At 50.6% G+C, this 21939-nt stretch overlaps 1 protein-coding gene across 7 annotated transcripts in view; it reads right to left on the bottom strand.

Annotated features, from left to right (window-relative positions):
- LAMB3 (laminin subunit beta 3) overlaps nucleotides 1-21939 on the bottom strand; it is a 143748-nt gene that overhangs the window by 30584 nt on the left and 91225 nt on the right. For 4 of the 7 annotated variants that reach the window (XM_074351893.1, XM_074351892.1, XM_074351894.1 and 1 more), the window contains one exon: nucleotides 13865-13964. In XM_074351893.1, coding sequence (XP_074207994.1) covers nucleotides 13865-13964 — 100 coding nt within the window. Of the gene's footprint in view, nucleotides 1-5298; nucleotides 5454-6451; nucleotides 6517-7889; nucleotides 9397-13864; nucleotides 13965-21939 lie in introns of those variants that run through there. The other 3 variants (XM_074351895.1, XM_074351896.1, XM_074351897.1) reach the window with 3 other exon arrangements.

The following is a 21939-nucleotide window of genomic DNA, read 5'->3' as shown; positions in this document are numbered from 1 at the left end:
GTCCAAATTCACAGTGGCTAGGAAGAGAAGAAGTGGGGATTTCTCTCCCAGGCTCTCTGCCTCCAAACCTTCTCAGCCTGCTCTGATTCAAGGGACATGGAGGTCGGCTGGCAACCCTGGGAAACTGCAGGGACTAGAGTGAGTTGGTTTGCAGGATGCCCCCTCTCTCCTTCCCTGGTAAAGGCAGCCTCAACCCGAGCCCAGACTGCTCCAGAAACAGAGGTGTCCCTCCAGACTTGAGTGCAGGGAGTTGGTTTGCACACATGCACGTGTGAAGGCTTTACCAGTAACCAGGGTTCCTACAGCCCCGAGGGCACAGAAGCAAGGTAGGTCTGCAAGGCACAGTCCAGAGACTTTCAGGGACCTGACCCAAGGAGCGATGCGGGGAGGAGCCAGGCCAGCAAAGTTGGGAGGCCACCCAGGTTTGCGTCCAAGCCTTTCCATATCACCTTTCCTCTCTCTTCTCTTTTTTTAGCCCCACAAGCTGCCCTCCCCAGCCCATAACAACCAGGATCCAAGAATGTCACATTCCACCAACCCAAGTTTTGCTTCTCTCAGACAGCGACTATTCCCCACAGTGGCCCTTTTCATTTTCTCCTATCCCCTCAAAACTTCCTCCTCCTAGATCTTATTCTCTTGGGATCCTTTGAAAAAGCCACAGCCAATTTTCTGATCAGCAAACCTTTGCTGAAATATAAATGATGACAGATTGTTAGGATGCCTTGCCCAAGGACGTTTGCATTTGAAACAAAGAACTCAGTGATGCTTCATCTAAAAGAGTAAATCCTCAACAGTAGGAGCTTTGAAAGTTTCAGGCCTGCTAAGAGCTTCTGGGAAACAGAAAGCAGATATTTTGGTCTGAGATGGGCCCAAAGTCTTCTGTGAGCAGAGGACAAGGACCTCAGGATGTACAGGAACACATGCTCTGCCTACACATGAGCCATGCCAGAGATCAGGAAACCAGACGACTGTCAAACACGGAAAGGCAGTGGTGGTTGGGGTGTGTGTTGTGGGCGTGAGTGCGCTTATGTGCATATGTGTGTGTGTGTGCGCGCGCGTGTGTGTGTGTGGTGGGGAGGAGGGGACATCAACTGGCTACTGCTCCTCAGCTTGTTTCCAAGAGATAAAAATGACAGCTGTTCGGTTTCCACGGCTAATTAACCTGAGGGATGCACTGTGTAAGACTGTTATTAAGGCAGCAGGGTAATTAAGTCTTCCCCCAGAAAGGGAGGGAGCGGGGGATAAATAAAGCATTTAGGGGAATAGACACAGCATTGGAGGAGACATTGTCAGAAGCAGAAATCAGGCCTGGAAAGCTTCCAGGCAAAACCCACTGGTTCCCTAGGAGTGTGCACCAGCCCAGAGATGATGAAAGGGCAGGGCTCAGCCCCCACCAGTGCTCGCCTGGCAGAAACCACAGCAGACCCTCAGGGTCCCACACAGCCCGGCCACCTCAGAGAAGCTGGTGGAGATGTTGGAGCTGAGCAAAGGTTGACTAACCCAACTCCTTCATTCCATAGATAGGGACCCAGCGGTCTAGAGAGTAGCCGTGGCCTTCGTAAGGTCACATTCCTATTCTAAGTGTTGTCACCAGGACCAAAGCTACAGCGTCTTCACCCCCAGTTGGGCGACTCCACTAACCACGACCACCTCCAGCTTCTCCAGCAGCCCACTGTTAACCAGACAGGCAGGGTCACCTTGGAGGCAGAGAGTGGACTGGCCCGAGGGTGGGCTGATTTCAACAAGCATTTGAGTGTGGGTGTCCTGATCAGGGAAGAAGCGTTCAGGACTGAGAGTCACAGATGGGGTTGCCTCTGCAGGCAGATACAGGTCCCCAGGGAGGCGGGTGGGGGAGGGGATGGAACCTTCCGCATCTTCCAGACACCAGGCCGGTGGTCACTTGGCTCATTCCTTTATCCGGTCCTCACAACAAAACACTAAAGTGCATGCTGTCAGTATTAACATTTTCAAATGAGAAAATGAGGCTCAGGGAAAGCGCAGGACAGAATAAGGGCAGGAGACATCACGGACATTTTCATCCACGCTTTGAGCTTTAGGGAAAAACGGTACAGTGAGTTTACCCAGAGGTTACTGAGGAGCTAGAAGAGAGAGCTAGGGGACAGGGTGGGACTGAAACCTCAGGCAGTTTTAAAGGACAGCTGGGTTCAAGCCCAGGCAGTTCATGCGCAGTCAGGGCAGGCAGGCCCAGAAGGGTGAAGTCAAGCAGGGGAGGGAGAGGGGTAGGGGCACAAGGCAAAGCTGGCCAAGTCCTCTGTCCATTGTCAGGGCTGCAATATGGACCCAAAACCCACAGAAACCAGCCCCCAAGGCCAATAGGATTTAGCCAGTGAGACAAAATCAGGCAGAGGAGATGACACGCCAATGAGCTAAGGTTGACCCACAAAAAGGAGCCGCACTCTGAGATCCAGAGCTGGGAGGGACAATTTTGGAACTGGAAGGAGTCCCCACTGCTCCTAAGTTTCCCCGGGGTTGGCAGTGGGGAGCGGGCAATGTTGAAATGTCCGAGAGTCATAAATCCCCACTGCACTGGCATTCGTGTCATGTCGGCAGGCAGGCAGGCAGCAGGTGCTGGGTAATTTTTACTGGGCTCAGGACTCACCAGGTGACCCCTGGTGGAAATAGAACAAAGGCACTAACCAGAGGCTTTGGCTTAAGAAAGGTGCATACACGCGGGTGGGGCAGGGGGTAGAGAGGGGCAGGCACCCGGAAGTCAGACCTGCATCCTGTCACCCTTGCTTCCAGCCGGGGCTGGCCGCCACACCCCCATCTTTAACTATTCAGACAACTCGGTCCCTGTGTGTTTCCATCAGACGTTCGGGGATCCCAGTGCACACCCAAACTTCCCAATAGCTCACCTCACGGAGTGCTGTGAAAGGTAATTGAGCTGATTTGTAGAAAATTCTTAGCACAATGCCTGGGATGCATAACGGGTGCTTAGTAAATGCTAGTCACCATGATACCATTTAGTAATAAGACAAACTTAAACATGAAATTAAAATTCAGCGGAGCTAACTCTGGATTCCTAATTTTCATCACACAGCCACCAGTGTGCCCCGTGAGGGCTCAGGGCACACCTAGACAGAGTGGGCATCTGTGCCTTTAGTGTGTGTCTTCCTTGCTTGTGACCAGTGGCCTCTAGGAGGTCAGGCAGGTAAGGAGGCAGGAAAGAGAAATCAGACAAGACGGAGAGGGGGCAGGGAGGGGGAGAGAAGCTGGTTCTCAGCAATCAGCTCCTTCCCCAAGAGAGTTGGAGCAAGGAGCAGTCCTAATGGCCACTCATCACTTGCTCACAGAAGGGGGCCGTGAGACAGAGGAGGGGCAGGATCTTGCCCAAGATGGCACCACAAGTTAGTGGCAGACCTGGGGCTACACACTGCACTCGAGATGCCCTATCATCTACTCTTCCAAGAGGTTACATGGATTGATCCCCGCTTATAGAAGAAAAAAAAAAGGCTTCTCAACTTTCACAGCAGCAGAATAACTGAGATTTATCCATCTCCGGGGTTGCAAAAGTCTCTTTTGCAAGCACCCTGTTTTGCTCTTGAGGGGCTGCTCAGGAGCAGGGAAGGCAGCTGGCTTCCTGGGGCATCTGAGAGAGGCAGAGGGCAGGCCAGGGTGAAGCCAAAGCCCCAGGTCTAGAGGGAGAGAGGCTGTCCAGACAGGGCTGCGGCCAAGAGACGTGCCAGCACAGGGGCCTCTGATCTCTTCTTGCTTCCCTCGCAGAGGTGGGTCAGCCCAAGGAGGGAAACTAACAGGACTCCCTGAAATCTGGGGACATGGCTCAAGGGCGCAAGATTTGAGGGCGTGTGGGAAGAGGGCAGTTCAAATCATTCTGCTGCCTAGGAAGCTCAATATTGCCAAGCCCCGATGCTTGTGAAGTAATCTGGACCCACGGGGAGGACACGCCTGCTGCTGGCCAGATTACCCAACACTGTCAAATGGGCTTTCCCACATCCAAGTGGGTGAGATGCAGAGACCACAGCCACCTCTGCTCAGCACCTCCAAAAGCCACTACCCAGTACCATCTGTGATTAAAAGTAGCCAAGTGAACACTGGGGACTGGAAGAGCAGTGAGGCCAGAGGCAGGACAGATGCCACCTCCACGGTCCTGAGGACCAGGACATCCTGGAAAGAGGAAACCACAGATAACCCACGTCTCCTTCATGGCAATCAATCTCTCTCACTCCCTTTCTCTCTCTGTCTCTTTTTTTCCCCTCAAAGAGGCAGACTTGGGGGAAATCACTCCCTCACTCTGTCCTTTATGCAAACCTATGTTTTGAGGGCAGAAAAAACAGCCAAATGAGACAGGCAACTGGGAAACCAGAAAACGCTGAGTGATATCCACATTGACAAACACGGGGAACAAGGAAAGACACCAACCTTGCTGAAAGGAAAAGAAAAGAAGGCCAAAGTTCCTACCAGGAAGGTCCAGAGGCAATGGAGAGGAAAAGTCGCAACAGCTCTCTGAAAAAAATCAGTTGCCCAAAGAGGCGATGAGAGTTGATGCAGGTCACAGTGCTCCGGTTCCTGGGTTTGCTGGGATCATCTGCCTATCACAGCTGAGCCGCTGAACCTCCTTGCACACTTCGATCACTTCCTCATTTATCTCACTGATCTGTGTCCTTAAAAGCAGTTTGAATGTTCCCCACTTCATCTGGGATGGTGAGACACGGGGACCAAACATGCAGAGGCCGAGAGGTAAGGAGGACACCTCTTCGTGCGTGACAGTTGCACAACACGGGAGGGTAAACCCCAGCCTACAATCATACAGTCTTTTACCAGCTCTAGCCACACCCGTAAACACTGGCCCAAGGGACAGCGGCAAGAGAGCGGCCGCACACAGCTCAGCTCCCCCGACAGCACATGCAGCCCCGCGCACACCTCCCAGCACCCGGGCTCCACCAGCCTCAACGTTGTCCACCAGAGATGGCATCTTGAATGACACACACCTAGAGGATCAATATTTATCTGTTGGCTGATTCCCAAGACTTGGGAAACTGTCTTGCCCAGACCCAAGGGCTGAGAAAAGACTCCAGGTTTATCAAGAGAAAAAAGAGCTACCGGGCTAATTATGAGTCCATTTTCTGTTGCCCAAGAAAGGTGCAAGTTCCTAAGAGGCAGAGATCTGGCCTTATGCTTTTCTGGCTCTCCCACAGTGCATGGGGCTGGGCCTAAACTGAGAGCACGCTAAGTATTCAGTGAACAAATGACGGCCTCATCCACCCCACCCCACCTCACCTTCCTCCAGCCCCTGGAGGCCTTGGAGGTAGAACCCACCTCTCCATACTGGGTGCAGTAGGTCTCAGGCCTGGTCAGTCCGCAGGTGGATGAAGCTCGGAGAAACCGGGTCCTCCCAACGAGCAGGTCCCCAACAGGTGGATAGCAGGCCCCACGGGAGCAGGCTTGCTGGGCACACAGGAGGCTGGGCAAGACTGAAACCACAGGAGGTGCTGGGGTGCAGCCTAGAGAGAGGGGGGTCTAGCCGGCCACCCCCGTGTCCCTCGGGGAGGCAGACATCGATCGACCAGCAAGACTAGACCCTCTTCATCACCCTCTCCATGATCCCACCTGCTGGTGGTGGTAGTGATTGCAATCCTGATGTGTCTGGTCAAAAAACTGATTTTATAGTCTGTAACCCACAACTTAAAAAGAAAGGAAGAGCAGGGAGGGTATAGCTCAGTGGTAGGGTGCTTTTCTGCATGCACGAGGTTCTGGGTTCAATCCCCAGTACCTCCTTTAAATAAACACATACATACATGCATGCATAAATAAATCAATAAATCTAATTGCCTCTCCCCAAAAAACAAAAATTAAAAAAATAAAATAAAGAAAGAAGAGAAAGAAAGGAGGAGAAACTCTGGCAAGTAAAAACCCCGGATGATCCTGGGAATGTGGCATCCATATGTGGCTTTAGAATCAGCTGCAGACACATGCTCGGCCACCAGCATAAGGCCCACAACTCTCCTCGCCAGCAGCGTGGCGTTTGTCCAGAGGAGCACTGGCTGCTGGCCATTTGAGGGACACTGGGAGACACCTGCGTTCTGTCTGCTTTTTCATCTGTAAAGGTGACCCCGCCACACTTTGTGAGTGCCCAGCTGCAAGCCACCAGGAAATGAGAACTCAAGCCACGATGGCTCTGGGACCAGCTTGAGGGTGAGAGGATGGAAAATCAACTGCGCAGGGCACCGGGGGAGCCACACACCACCCTCAGGGAGGAAGAAGAAGACACGTGGGAGCCTCTCAAGACCATCTTCTTCAAAAGCCCCCAGGAACACAGAGACCTCATGGGCATCCCGGTAGACGAGTGTTCCAAACCCCAGGACCCCGGGGTAACAGGTGAAGCTCACACTTTGGTAGGCTGCCTCCTCACCCAGGGCTCTCCCCTCCCTGCTGTACGATAGGGCCCAGAAAGATGGGAAGGGATACTCACCAAAATACAGGAGAAGGAGTGGCCTCATCTTCAGCATATGGGGTGATCCCCACTGAGGACCTCACCTGGGGCAGAGCAAAGCAGTCTGGCTGAAAGGATGCAAACCCCTGGGGCGCAGGAGCCCTTTCTGTCTGTGGGCTTGTGTTTTCTCAAGAAGTCTCTACCTAGGGTCTTGACCTAGGACACTTCTGAACAGCACTTCTGTAGCCAAAAGCTTGGAAAATGCTGGAGTCCTGGCCCCCTGTCCCAGCTGGCATGTGACTCCCAGGGTGTCCTGGGATAATGCTGCCCCTCCCAGACTCCAGCTTTCCCCTCTGCGATGGTGGGGAGGAGGATTGACCCTGCCCTGCCCCACACGATCATAATGACAACGGTGTGGGGAGCAGGAAAGGGCTGGGCCCTTTGCAGTAGAGGAGCTGTAGAGAGGTCGGAGGCCCAAGAAAGAAGACTGGCCTTTCTCAGAACATGGCCCAGCCTACAGGCCCAAAGGTGAACAGGTCAAAGACGGACATGAGCCATTGGCATGGTCTCCAGGACCACCCAAGACCACCCCGAGGGTGGGGCTATGGTGGCCACAGCTCTGGGCTGAGCAGGTAGTGGAATGTGATGGGGAGAGAGGCAGGCCTAACAGTTTTTAAAAAGTGAGAGGATTTCATCCGAACTGGAAGCAACCCAAAATGTCTCCAATTAAGGGCTGAGGCTGTACAGGAGAAGTGGGGGCTGGGAGGCCACAGAGCAGGGATTCTGAAGGAGGCCAGGGGTGAATACTTGAAGGGTCCTAGAGGCATGCCAGCTGCCCTGCTGAGGCATGCCCCACCCCTGCTCAGCCAGCGCCCACCTCTGCCTTGGATCAGATGCTCGCTCTGCTCCAATGACAGCCACAAACTCCTCAGGTTGGGATGGAGGGATGGCGGTTGGAGAGGCAGGGGCAGAGGGAGAACTGGGGCACTCCTGGCATCTTTAAATCATACATCCCAAAGTCATTCCTTCCTATCCCCTCCCCGAGGGGTCAGGGGCCAAGGGCGGAGACAGGAGGCCTGACATCTCACAGCTAACTGTGGCTGAGGAGGGAGCCCCATCTTCTGGTTTCCTCCAGTGCTCTCTCTGCTCTCCCACCCGGAGCTGTCTCCTTTCCCGGCCCAGATAGGCATTCTGAGCAGCCTTTGGAAGAGCTCTAGCACCCCAGCCCACCCTCTCCTTTCTGTGCACAGCCCAGCTCTGAACCTGCTTTCTTCTAAGTCACCGAGATTCTTATCAGATGTGAAAAGGCAATCCAAACAGTGGCAGACACTTAACCTAGCCTTTGGAACTGCACGAGCTCAGCTGAGCTCCCAGGAAGAGGAATGAATCAGGCCCCTGCAACCAGGCCCGACACCCAGATACACAACCCTTGCTCCAAATCCAGCCCCCACCGGGCAGGTGAAGGCAGGTCACATACCTTGCTCCGAGCTGCCGCCTGCCGAGGTCCTCTCTCTGAATCGCCTCTCTGAGAGCTCCCCTTGAATGTGGGGGTCTCCTCGCCTGGCTCCCCGTTTTTAAACAACGGCCTCACCTCTGGAGACTCCCCGGCTGGGCGTAGCCCACTGCAGGGCGGGTCTCAGGAATCTGGCAGCTGGCACGCCCATCTGCCGTCACTGCACCTCCACCCCCAACCCAGACAGGACTGGGCAGGTGGGTCGGTCCCAGAGGCCGCACAGCAAGCTCTCAGTGCCCCCCTGCCTGTGGGTGCCTTGCAGAGAGGAGGGGAGCTGCACCAGGCAAAGGTTAGTGATCGCTGGAGACCAAGATTCCTGGGGTAGGGGAGGCGCCACATTTGTGACAGGCACTGTGCAGGTACTTTCCCAAGATGTGTAGAGGTCAGCCTCCTCTTGTGTCCTGGACCACTCCGGACAGAAGACCAAGCAGAGCACACAAGGATCAGTGCTTTTACATTGAGTGTAAAAGCCCCAGACCTGTCACCGAGCCAGAAGGGGAGAAGACAGCCAGGACCCTGGAAAGCACCAGACCCCTCCCAAAGGGAAACAAAAAAGTGGAAAATCCCACTTCTTGGGGAATTAAAAGGCTCTGGTTCATCAGGAAGAGGTCAGAGCCCAACTCACCCAAGAAAAGCTTAGGACAAATTAACAGGAATGAACTCTAAATGTCTCCCCTCCGGCTCCCTCGCAGGGTTGGCAGGGAGCCCTGGGACAGGTAACTGCCTGTGAGTCACAGCTCAGCTCAGGGAGGGCTGGTCTCCTGGCCCCTCCCGCCCTGGGCAAGAATGCTGGCCTGGAGGGCCAGAAAGCAGACCTGACCACAAGGAGAGGAAGGAGAGGCTGAGACGTAACTTGATGACTTCTCCTGGCCCCCCGCCAGGCCTGAGGACACAGCTTCCTTTGTGGGACCCTGGGCAGGCTCCTGGCTTGGGCTGCAGGCTGAGAGCCCCTGTAAATAGCAGTCACAGGCCAAGATCGAGAGGCTGTCTCAGAGGACCCTCTTCCCCCCAGGTTAGGGTCAGAGGGCTTTTAGAGACCTGGAAGGTCATCCAGTCCAGATCCTGGCCCTGGAGAGCCTACTCTGGCATTGTGGGGAACGTTGTCGCCTCAAAGTGTCTATTTAAAGGAGACTCTTAACGAGCCATTCCAGCCTGTGAGTGTCTCCTAAGCAGGGAGTTCTCTACAGTTGGAAGGTTAAGGCCAAGAAACTGGTCTCAGAATGCTTCAGGGGAAAACGTAAGATTTTGTGGATTAAGTGGTAAACTGGTTGTTTCCAACCCACAGGATCTAATGTAGCCCCAGATGGCAGGGGAAAATACTGTAATTAGCAAATGGGCGATGAATTGTTCAGACGCATAATGGACATTCCGATAAATGCTAGTGTCTGGACCTCTGTAAGCATTCCACTGAAATCTGGTTTAACTCAACAAGCCAGGGTCAGGACAAGCAGCTTGCCTTCCTGGGCCCTGTATCTGCAAAAGGAGCACAGAGAGACCCCCCCTCCAGTCCCCCCTCCTCCAGTCCCCCACAGAGACAGGTCACACCGGCCAAGGGCTTTGAGCCCAGCCGCCTAGTCTTTCTCTCCACCTCTGCAATTCCCTGAATGCAAGCTTTCCAGGAAGCTTGCCCCTGGTGGAGCTGCCCATCCCCTGCCCACCACCAGGAAGAGGATGTGACAAAGAACTCAAGAATAGTTAACTCAGCAGAAGGAGCAGGCATTGCAATCACGGATCCTCAGACAGGCGGGGCAGGCTGGGCCCTTTAAATCCCCCTCCTCCTCTCCCCTTAGGAGCCCAGGAGCCCAGGTAAATAGGTGTCTCAGACTTCACAGGCTGGGGCAGGTCCCGCAGTGGTTTGGCTACACAGAGGGAAACAGCAATTGCTCTCTTTGGCACCCCTAGGCACCCCCCCCATCCTACCCATGTGTTCCCAGACAAATCCAGAACGTTGTTCCTGCAGACCCCAAGGAGAGCCCAGCCAGCCTCACTCCTCAGGGACACGAGCGCTCCCCAGTGGGGATCTAGTCCCCTCAGGACTGCAGGGCCCCAGGTACAGACTTTGAACTTCAGAATCCAGTTTGTTCAGAGAAAAGAAGCCTAAAATAGAGGCAGAGGCTGAGGAAGGACCCAGCCAGGGCTGAAGGTGAGGTGGGGGCGATGTTCCAACACCACAGCCTCCCCTCTGGGTCCCCTTCCTCTCCCGCCACCCTCAGTCCTGCTCCAGAGTTCTCCACCCTCCACGACCTCAGAGCTTGACTCGTTAGAACAGATGCCCAGGAAAGTGGTTCTTTCGACCCCGGTCCCTCTCGCACCCACATCGATCCCTCTGGCAGTTCAGTCAGCTCCCACTTCCAAAGGCAACTCGAACCCACTTCCACCCTCCCAGCCTGCGCCTGTCCAGATGGGACAAACGCATTCCTTCCCCACCCCTACACTCCTCTCCGCTCTAGCCTCTCGCTCCAGCCTCATGCCTCCTTGCTGTGCCTCCAAATTACCAGGCTGCTTCTGAGTTAGGGCTTTTGCCCCAGCTGCTCTCTCTGCCTGGAACGCTCTTCCCCCACGCCTGCAAAGTTCTCTCTCTTACCTCTTTTAACTCTTTTTTCAAATGCTGCCCTCCCAAGGAGGCCGACTCTGACCACCGTATTTAAAACGACAACCAACTTCCCTGCCTTATCCCTGTCCCCCTAGCATTCCCAACCCCACCTACCGCACATCATGGAAGGGTTGTTCTGTTTTGTTTTGCAATACTTAACCACTTTGTAACTATACAGTCCACCTAGTCATCACATTTATTTCGCCTCCCCCCTACTAGAATGTAATGTCCAAGATGGCAGAGATTTTTGTCCATTTTGTTTACTGTGGTTTTCAGAGTCCCTAGAAATAGTGCCTGGCATATAGTAGGTGCTCAATATTTGTGGAATGAATGGATTCACACTGAAGTGGGAATCACTGATACAACTTAAAGAGTTCCCCATGCCCTGTAGGCAGAGTTGCATTTCTCAAAGGGGACAGACTGGGCTTTTGGTTGCCAGGGTGAATGACTAATAGTGGAAATTCATACATCAGTCAGCTGCAGAGGGAGGGGTGGGGAAGATCTCTTTGGAAGCACCTACCCCCAGGTTACAGAAATGCCACTATGTCGGTGCAGGCAGTCTCCCTCTCTGCCTGCTTGTCAGTCGTCCCTCACAATGTCTCTAACAGGATATGCGGGTGGCCTGGGGAGCCACTGTCTCCATCATCCTTCTGTCGGGCTCAAACTGTTCATGTTGCCAAGGAGATCAGCCAAGATCTGACCAATGAGAGATCAAGGGATAGGGAGCAGGGAAGGAGAGAAGGAGAGAAGGAGAGAAGAGGTTGAGAAGGATAAGACAGCCTGATCCAGGCTGTGGAAGCTGAATCCCAGGTGGTGGAGGAAGGGGCACCTGGTGACTAAGTCTCAGGCACCACCTGAATCCAATGAGTCATGGCTGAGTCCTCGTCTGTGGAACAGGGTGGGCTCCAGGAAGGGCCCTGGGGATTAGCCACGTGACTAAAGCTGGCATGTCTCCATCCAGCACAACTGCTCAGCTGCCCAGACAATCGGTCACTCTTCCGTGCACCCCTCCAGGAACCAGAGAGAGAGGGTGGTTCCTTATGTTCCTGAGCGCAGACAGGAATGCAGCCTCTGGCAAGGGACAGCAGAACGCAGAACGGGAGCCTGGGCTGCCATCATGGGGTGACTCTATTCCCAAGGGAACCTCTCCCCACATCTTCACCTTCCCACCTGAACATCCGTCCAACTGACAGCCATGCACAGCAGCCTCGGCCTGAGGTCTAGGAGAGTCGGGCAGTCAGCCTAAATTAACCACAGCTATCCTTCTGCGAGTTCACTGTGTGCCGGGCACTGTTCTAAGCACTTTCTACGTATCAGCACATTTAATGCTCACTACATCTCTGTGCAGGTAGACCATTGTCACCGTTCTCTCGTTGCAGACGAGAAAAATGAGGCACATTTCACTAACTTGGTCCCAGCTGGAAAGGGGTCATCTGAACCCAGACCAGTTTGCTCAGCACTCACATTCTAACCACTACTTAGGGCCTTAGAGCGCCTGAACTCCCTTTCCCCACCCTTGGTGACCCTTGACTAGAGCCCACTAGACGCTGAACTTCGTGTTTCCCAAACCTAATCAAGACCCAGCATCTGAAAGCGGTGCCCTTGGAGCGCTAATCTGACCGGGAACCCCTGGGGAGACACTGATGCTGAAGAAACATCCAGAACAGACACCGTTTGGTCCCTGCCAGCTTGTTTTCCATGGATACAACCTCTTTTGTGGAGATGGAGAAAATGCTGGCCTTGGATGCCCCATCACAGAGGCTCCGGCACACACCAGCCAGCAGGGTTCCCCTCGTTCCAACAGGAAGCTGCTCTGGGCAAGGACCTGGGCGCCCCATAAGGGGTGGGAAGGCAGGGAAGGTGACAGGACAAACATCAAGGAGAGCCGGTGAGATTAAACAAACAAGACTGAGCATGATGACAGCATGACACGACCCCCCTCACCCAAGGAAGGGGATCCCCTCCCCTGAGGTCAGGCTCCTGTGTCAGGGGCCTCAGCTTCTTCTGTTCTATCCCCCAGGGTGCACCCCTAAATGTCCTGTCCCCTCCCTCCTGAGGAGTACAGCCCAGTGCAGCCTATAGCTCGGTGGAGTCAAACGCTGGTTCATGGCTCCCCAGAGAAGAGAGAGGAATATCTTGGCATTTCTGCCACCCTCACTGCCCTCCCAAATTCCCCATCTTCCTCGGCAGACTGGCCGGCTCACGACCACACCCCTCTCCACCCCCAACCTCCCCTCCCCCTACTGTCCAGCCACTGCCCTCTGGGAACTAGGCTCCCGGGACCTAAGTCCAACTTCCATGACCTTTGGCCATAGATTTGTCATGTGGAGCTGGCCACGTGGCCTGAGAGGAGAGAGACACACATTTGAAAGGGGCAACATGCGGCCACAGGTGAGGTCAGGAGCGAGCGTTCAGAAGGGCTGTGAGCCATGTGGGGCGTTTGCATCCTGAGATCTGCTCCCCAGGCTATCAGAGGGCTGCCTCCCGGGACTTTAAAATTCCGAACAGGATCCCTCAAAGGGCCACTAGAGAGACAAATCCGATTCCCTAATGTTCACATTGGCATTTGAGGGCTGAGGATGGAGGACTGAGCATCTTGCGGTTTGAGGGGAGGGAGTATGGGCACACCTGACTTCTCAACTGGAATCAGCCCCCCAAAGGCTTTTAATCACTACCTCCCTGCAGTGCCTGTGGCCACGCCGGGTCTCTGCATGGACTTGAACAGCTCTGAAATGCTCCAGCTCTGCATCTCAGTCAAAGCATAAAGTTGGGAGAGCCCCCCACACCCCCGGGCCTCAGTTTCATCATTTGTAAATAAAGGTGTTGGATTTTACTGGTTCTCAACCCAGGCTGCCCTCAGAATTACTTGCAGAACTTATAAAATCACAGAGTTAGGCCAGGCCCTAGCCAGAGGCTTAATCAACTGGCAGAGGGGCAGGGACATTCAATATGTTTTAAAGCTGCCCTGAAGCCCCCTCCAGCTCCAGGATGCTCTGCTCACAGGGGTGGTGGTTTAGGACAGCAGTTAAAAGCCTAGACTTCAGAGTGGGAGAGATGAAGGTGCAAGCCTTGTTTCTGCATCACCAGCCTTGTGATTTTGCACAACCAAAGCCACTTACATCCCATGGGAGTAATAACGATCTACCTTGAGGGTCTTCATAAAGATCAAAGGAGACAATGCCTGTGTAACTCTCAGCAAAGCACATGGCTCAGTGCGTGCTCCGCAAAGGGTCTGTCCCTGTGTGTGCATCACACACACAGGTGTTGGCATACGAGCAGCAGTCTTTGCAGTAAGCTTAACAAAAAGCAAATACCATTCCATACAGATATCTCACAGCTCACTTACCTGGCAGCGGGCTGGCCTGGGCTGCTCCCTCCTCCTCTCCCAGGGAGGCCCCAGGTCCCACATTCCACTCTGTTCCTTAGGGCTGCCAACTCCCGAGAGCCTGGACCAGAGGGGAAGAGGGGGCAGTCAAGGGGCCAAATGAGCTCAGCTCTCCGAGAGCAGGATAATGCTCCCGGCCTTCCTGGATAAAGGACAGGGGGCGGGAGGGGTTTACAGAGGACAGAGGGCAGAGGAGCAAGTATAAGCATGATTTAGTGTTTTATGGCCTCCAAGAGTTAATAAAACCAGATTCCAACACCTGACAAGGAGAGGAGTCAAAGTTGGTCTGGACAGCACTTTTGTTACATATCTCCCGGCACTTGCCCTGCAAGTCTGAGGCCTATTGAGAAAAGGCATTTTCTTTGCCTGGGGCCTCTGTTTACACAGATTACAGTCTGGTCTGTATCCTAACAGCGGAGGGTGATGAGATCTTACCTAATCTAATTCCTTCCCTCTAAACCGTCATTCAAAACTGACCCCCTGCTGATCTAAAATACTGATAAGGAGGTTTTAATAACCTGGGGAAATGTTCGTGAGATGGTTTTGGGAGGGGAGAAATAAAACAAATGTGGGGGGAAATGAGGGGAAAAATAAAACAAAAGATAAAAAATAAAACAAATAAAATCTACTTAATTCTAAAGAAAAAATAATACTCAGAAGACAGGGAGCGAATATTCAACATGCTAACATTTCCCATCTCTCTGTGTTTCTCTGGACGCTCTCATCTTCCACAATGAGTGTATTGTACTAGAATAATCAGTAAAAATAAAGTAAGAAGTTTCAGGAGAAAAAGGGTGGTTTTTGTTCACCTACAAGTAATTAATCCTTCCTCTCTTTGCTCCCTCCTTTGCCCTGAAGCCCTTCCGCTAAAACCACAGACTGCCCAGAGTTCTACAAGTTTTCTACGTCACTGTGGATTTTGTAAGATAGGGTTTCCCCTTCTTAAGGAGTATTGCTTCTTGGGGCTGTTAGATGTATGTCAAGAAAGCACGTAGCACAGTTCCTCGATGTGTGAGAAAGGAAGGCACCATGCTGAACACCATCTCTACGCTCCCTCATTTAAGCTTCACAGCAGCCCTTTAAGACAGCTCTTTGAAGGATTTATTATTATACCCTTTTTTGCAGCCTCAGAATGATCAGGTAGCTTATGCAAGGTAACTGAGTGTTACTGACTGAATATGTTCTCCCAAAATTCGTATGTTGAAGCCCTAACCCCCAATGTGACGGTATTAGGAGGTGAGGGCTTTTGGGAGGTAATTGGGTTTATCAGATGAGGTCATGTAGGGCGGAGTCCCTGCAATGAGATTAGAACCTTTATAAGAAGAGGAAGAGACACCAGAGAACACAGCTGGAAGGCAGCCGTCTGCCAGCCAGGATGCCGGCTCGCACCAGGAACCCAGCCTACTGGTACCCTGATCCTGGACGTCCAGCCTCCAGAGGTGTGAGAATGAATGTCCTGCTGCCTAGGTCACCCAGTCCATGGGGTTTTGTTAGAGCAGCCCGAAGTGACAAAGACACAGAACTGGTGTTGTTTTTTGGTTGTTTTTTTTAATTTTTTTTTTCTTGAGTTACAGTCATTTTTACAATGTTGTGTCAATTTCCAGTGTAGAGCACAATTTTTCAGTTATACATGAACATACATATATTCATTGTCCCAGCCTTTTTCGCTGTGAGCTACCACAGGATCTTGTATACATTTCCCTGTGCTATACAGTATAATTTTGTTTATCTATTCTGCATATGCCTGTCAGTATCGACAAATTTCAAACTCCCAGTCTGTCCCTTCCCCAGGACTAGTGTTTTAGTCAAGTTAGGCTAGGCTATCCTGCAGTAACGAACTAACCACAGAAACCTCAGCAGCTTAACACAACAAGCGTTTGCTGCTTCCACAAAGTACGATGAGGACAGGGGAGAGGGGAGAGGTGCTCTGTTCTACACAGTCACTCAGGGGCTTCTGCCATCTTGTATCTGCACCAACCAGGACACTTGGCGTTAACGGTCACGGCAGCAAGGTTAGAGGAGCAGGGAGGAATTCTCCCCAGTTCCTCCAAGCTTCGCAGTCACGCTGCTTACAACCTACTGGCCAGAACTACTCACAGGGCTCCTACGTGATCTTCCTACGTGCCCAGAAGAGGAAAAAGACTTTGTGAGCACAGAGCATTGTCTGTCACAACTGGTATAGGGTGAAATCAGAATCCAACAGCAGATCTTTAAGCTTCCAAAAATCCATGTACTTTCCATTACAACATTTGTACTCCCAAGACTGAGAGAATTTGTTTTTCATTAAAAGAAAATTAATGATAGGATAATCTGTAGAATATGACACCTCAAGGAAACTGGTAGGAAAAATGGTCATGGTGAATGCTTTAATTTGCAAAACCTAAAGCATCACAAGATGCCCCCTTCCACCCCAGAAGACCTTAGAAACATAGACAGTGGGATCTCTGCAAGTTGTACTCAGAGGGTAAATACCTGTGAGACATGCAGCCACTCCAGTCCCTAAGAGGAACACCACTGGGCCAAATCACACCAAAGACTCATATTGAACATAAGATACATTAACACCTCTATCTATTCCAAGTCAAATACCATTAAAACAGGTTGCCGACATCTTGAATTTGTGCTATTTTTAAGACATGCGTAAACATACAGATGCACACACACGTGCACACACACACAAGCACTCACGTGCCTTTGCACTTTTTTCTTATCGCATCTCATCTTGCTAGTTTTGGCCTTGAGCTCCACTTGCGAAGTGGGTTTGGTAAGCACTTTGACCTATACACCTTCCATCATCTTCAGATTAAAGTCCAGAGTCCACAGTCAGGTTCTCAGAATCCTGCTGAAAAAAAACTGCCTTTCTGGCCCTACTTCACACAAATGCTCTGATCCAACCATTCCATTCCCTTGACCACACATAGGCTTGATTTATCTGGCTCTGACTGTGAACATTGCCCTCTCCACCTCTTGTGTACTTGGCTAAATCCTAAATTCAAGACTCAGATCAGACCCCTGGATCAGTGATGACTTCTCTGCTATTTTCTATAAGATTTTCCTAAATTCCAGCAGCAGCAGACCTTCCTGATTCAGTCCAATTAGCAGTCGGTTCTGCTCTGTGTTGTAAATCCCTTCTATCTCAAATTTACACACTTATGGCTATTCAGTGTTTGGTTATCTTGTGATTTGTCCCCAAACCTAGCTTACAAACTCCTTAAGACCAGGGACAACCTTTAGCCACTCTTTTTAATCCCCTAATGAGCGCATCACATTTGCACATCGTTAAGTGCTCAATAAACAGATACTGATTTACCAGTATGGATCCCTGGGGCGAGGAAAAATTGACCAAAAAGCGTTTAAAAGAATGAGACACCAGGAATATCACCCTATAACTCCCTCTCAAGACACCATAGAGAGAAAAATCATCCAGGAAAAAAAAAAACAAAAAAACTTTTTTTCCCTTGAGAATTGGAACCTGAGAAACTTCGTGATGAGCTGACCACTTCCAAGCAGACTTCCAAGGCTGGGCTTTCAATTCCACCCACCACAGCTGACACTTCGGGAGAGGCCAGAAATCAAACAGGCAGCAATTCTGATATTTGGAACTGAAACACCTCCCGGGTGAGGCCATGGATCCAGGTCCTCAAGGCGTTTAAGCCCCAGCTTTGAGAAGCCTGAGAGGTAATGAAAAGGATAAATGTGGGCCCCAGGGGAGAACAGGGCACAAATGGGGGGGGGGGGTCTGCCGGAAGCAAGAGTCCCTACACGTGTGTTAAGGATTCTTGTCACTCCTAGAGAATCAGCAGGCGTGTGTAGCAAAAGGTCTTTCAGTCCCTGCCTGTCCTTGTCCTGCCAGAAGTTTCAGGCTGTCTCAACCCGTGGGCACCAGGGCTGGTACACTAAGAAACCCCTTGCCACAGCCAAGTGGGCCTAGGAGTAATTGTCGCAGTTGATTCACTGGGGGTCAGCGGTGTGCCGGGGGCTCGCGTGGGCATTGAGGGGGCTTCTCTCATCCACACGCCTCTGTGTACTCGATCTGCTGCTTTCCTGGCCTCTCTGTCTGGTCACTGACAGTACCCGTTTTCCCTCCAGGTGTCCCTGGGGCCTGCGCAGGGGTCTGGATCCTCTTAGCTAATCAGTCTGTGTATTGAACCCTCTCCGATCGCAGCTTCGGCCTGGTCCTCGGTCTCAGAGCTGGGCTTTTCTTCAGATTTCCCCTCACTTCACAGCAAACCCTCCTGACCTCTGACCAAGAAACACAAAAACATCCAGAACCATTCATTCACAAAATAAATATTTACTGAGCACCCACCCAATGCCAGGCACGCCGTGACCCAGTTGTGAACAAGTCAGACACGATTCCTGTCCAGAGAGAGACTACTGTCTCACGGGACACAGACACTGAACACATAATTACCAAATAATTTAATAATTGTACAACCAAAGTGACCTCAACCTCTTTACCCATGCAACTCACTCTTTCCTCTACTACCAGAACAACCATAGTTCTGAGAATTCTAGGGAGATGCTACAAATTCATTGCAGTTGCTGCTTGTCCTCAGCCACTCTCACTTCCTTTTCACCGTTTCTCCATGCTGCCCCCGGTCTCTCCAGCCTATTTTGGTCCCAAACACAAACACACGGTCCTTTCCCCATTCTCCTCAGAACACAACACGTAGCTGCTGGGCTTGAGAAATTTTACTGAAAATCTGAAGTTGACACAGGGAAATTACAACCTAAAAATAAATACCAGCTTTCACTGTCTCCCGAATCCATCCAGCATCACAGCATGCTCCTGCTGCCGTCTCCCTCCTCAGCTGTAAACCTTCCCCAGGGCCCTCCCTTCTTGTAACCGATCAGAAGTCCTCTGTTTTTGTGAACTCACTTCTCCCATCTCACCCCATAAAGACACCCATTTACACAGTGGCAACCCAAGCTGGCCTGTCTCCCTGGGGATTAATCTACTCGCTTCCACTTGCCATACATCTGCCTGCATTCATTCATCCTTCCGTTCCAGAAATAATCACTGAGCACTTATTTTGTACCAGGCATTGTGCTAAGTGAAGACAAGAAAAGACAGCAGCAAACAAGACACACAAGACCCTGCCTTCGTGGAAGAGACAAGCAGTAAACCAGTAAACTAGAAACCAGCTCTGACAGTTACAGCTTTCAATGCTTTCATGAAATATTTTTTTTAAAAACCAAGGTGATATGACAGATGGGGGTCTCCAGATGTTGGGAGTGTCACTTTAGAAACGATGGATAAGAGGATTCTCTCCAAGGAGGTGACCCTTGGGATGAGCCTGAGAGATTAAGAGATGGACTTCCCAAGGCAGGCTAAACATGTATCTAAGGTGCCAGCAAAGTGGAGGCAACATTTCTTTTGAAAATTTTTATATCTAATATACTTTAAAAGGCAAGGAAACAGACACTTTGGGCAAAATAAGAATGCTGTACATCTTACCTCCACATACTTTAAAGTTTAATATTGTTTTCATTTTGATTTACATGGGCAGGTTAGAGCATTCAATCTTTTCAGGGATTAGAACCTCTAAAGTCTTCCTCAAGCCCCAGAAGACACCAGAAAGGGATGTTCCAGGCAGAGGAAGAGCAAGTGCAAAAGTCCTGTGGCAGGAAAGAGCTTGGCCTCTTCTAGAGGTAGGAAGAAGGGATGGGAGCAGTGTGATGGATGTGGGGGCTGAAACTGGTGGGAGAGGCAGGTGGACCAGGGCCTTGTGTCATAGATGGAATAGCTCTTCACATAGTTACATAAGAGAATTCCCTGATTTTTTTTTTTTCTTTTTCTTTTTCTTTTCTTTTCTTTTCTTTTTTTTTTTTTTTTTTTTATTTCTGATGCCTAAGCTTTACCCCAAGAGAATTAACTGGCCTGGGGTGGGGTTGTGAAAACTGGGATTTTTTAAAGTTCCTCGGGTGATTCCAGCTTGCAGGCAGGATTAAGGACCACTGACACAGGGCCTTGTAACCAGTCAGAGAGACAGAAAAATGAATGGTGAAGATATGGACCCTGGGATCAGACAGTGTGGTTTTGAATCCCATTTCCACCACTGACTAGCTGTGCGATCCAAGGCACATTACTCAAGCGTCCTGTCCCTCAGGTTCCCCACCTCGTAGGCTTGTTTGTAGGATTAACAAGTTAACACACACAAAGGCCTTAGAAACCACATATTAAGGATGCAGTGACTTTTAGCTTTGACCACTCTATGTGAGCAATAATGGCAGCTTGGCCCAGGCTGGAGGCAGTGGAGGTGGAGGGAAGTGGACAGAGTCAAATTGTATATTTGGAAGGAGAACAAACAGGACTTGCTGAAAAACTGGCTGACAGAGATGAGGAAAGAAAGGGAGAAAAAGATGGTTTCCATGTTTGGGGCTTTAGCAATCAGATGGAAAGTGATAACATTTTACCAAAATGTGGAAGACTAGAAGAGGAACAAATTTTGAAGAAAGAAAATCGAGAATTTCATTTTTTATGTATTAAGTTAAAGATACTCTATTAGATATCCAAGAAGAGGTATCTGTTAGACAGCTTACTACATAATCCTGGAGCTCAAGAGAGAGAAACCAATTTCAGAGTCATTAGCACATAAAGCTAATGGTAGCCACTAGCCACTTATAAGGTGATTTAATTTAACTTTAATTAAAATTAAATTAAAAATTCAGTTCATCAGACACTTCAGCACATTTCAAGGGCTCAACAGACACAAGCAGCTAGTGGCCATCAAATTTAACAGCACAGATGTAGAACACGTCCATCACTGCAGAAAGCTCTATAGGAAAGCACTGAGTCCCAGTCCATGGAACTGTAGGAAATCATTTACAAGTGGTTCACAATTGTGGCTACACATTAGAATCACCCCAGGAATTCAGAGTCAATTCATCTTGGGGAACTCTCAGGCCACGGTAGTCTTTAAAAGCTCCCGGGATGATTCTAAAGTTGGAGCCAAGGCTGAGAACCACTGACCTAAAGAAACAATGTAGGTGGAGAAGCAGGATCGTGGTGGGGCCCTGGGGTACCCCAACATTAAGGGCAATGATCTTTCATCCCAGCTGAACACTGGAATCACCGTTAGAGCTTTAAATATTACTGATGTTTGGGTCCTGCTTGGAGAAATTTCCGATTTAATTGGTCTCGAGTACAGCCTGGACTGCAGAAATTTTAAAAGCTCCCCAGCGATTTTAATGTTCATTCAAGGCGGAGGACCACTGACTGACAGAGGAGGAAGATGTAACAAAGGTGATCTTGGAAGAAGAAAGTAAAACAGTGCAATGAAAAACAGGAGAGGGCAGCGTCCCTGAAGCAAACAGAACAAAAGTGTTTCTAGAAGGAAGAAATGGTTCTATCTGTTGAATGCTAAAATTCAGTTCATTTAACAAGCATCCCATTAGATTTTGGTGGACTGATGGGATAGAAGCCAGAAGAGAGTGGGTAAAAGAGTGAATGGCTGATGAAGAAATGGATACAGTGATTGTAGACAACTTTTAATAAACAGTTTCAGTTACAAAGAATCCTGACAGCAGCGGGATAGTGACCTGGGGCCATGGACTAGGCTTTTTAAGATTCAGATAGCAGAGTATGACTGTATACTGATGGGATACTATAATAAAGAAGGAGAAAGTGATTATTCAGGAAAGAGGAAGGATCTGGCAGGAAGCTGACTTTGTAGCCAAAATCCCTACCCTCCTTTCTCCTTGCTTATAGATCCCCAGGGTTTTTTGAGTCCTCTGGGCTGTTGTCCTTTCCCCAGTTCAAAGATTAGCCTTAGCCCATGGTTCCCAAACTTTAGCATGCATCAGAATGACCTAGAGGACTTTTTAAAAAACACAGACAGCTAATCCCACATCCAGAACTTCTGATTCTGCCGCTCTAGGGTAGGGGTCCAGAATCTGCTTTTCTCACAAGTTCTCATGTGATCTTACTGTTGCTGGTCCCAGAAAGAACCTTTGAGAACAACCAGTCCAAGGTCATGGTGGTAACCCTCTCCTTCAGGAGGAGTCTTAGGGATGGGCGTTTAATGCGGTTC

Source organism: Camelus bactrianus, chromosome 23, assembly GCF_048773025.1.
Source record: "Camelus bactrianus isolate YW-2024 breed Bactrian camel chromosome 23, ASM4877302v1, whole genome shotgun sequence".
NCBI lineage: Eukaryota > Metazoa > Chordata > Mammalia > Artiodactyla > Camelidae > Camelus > Camelus bactrianus.
The sequence above is the reverse complement of the archived record's forward strand: the minus strand, read 5'-3'. Positions and strand labels throughout refer to the sequence as shown.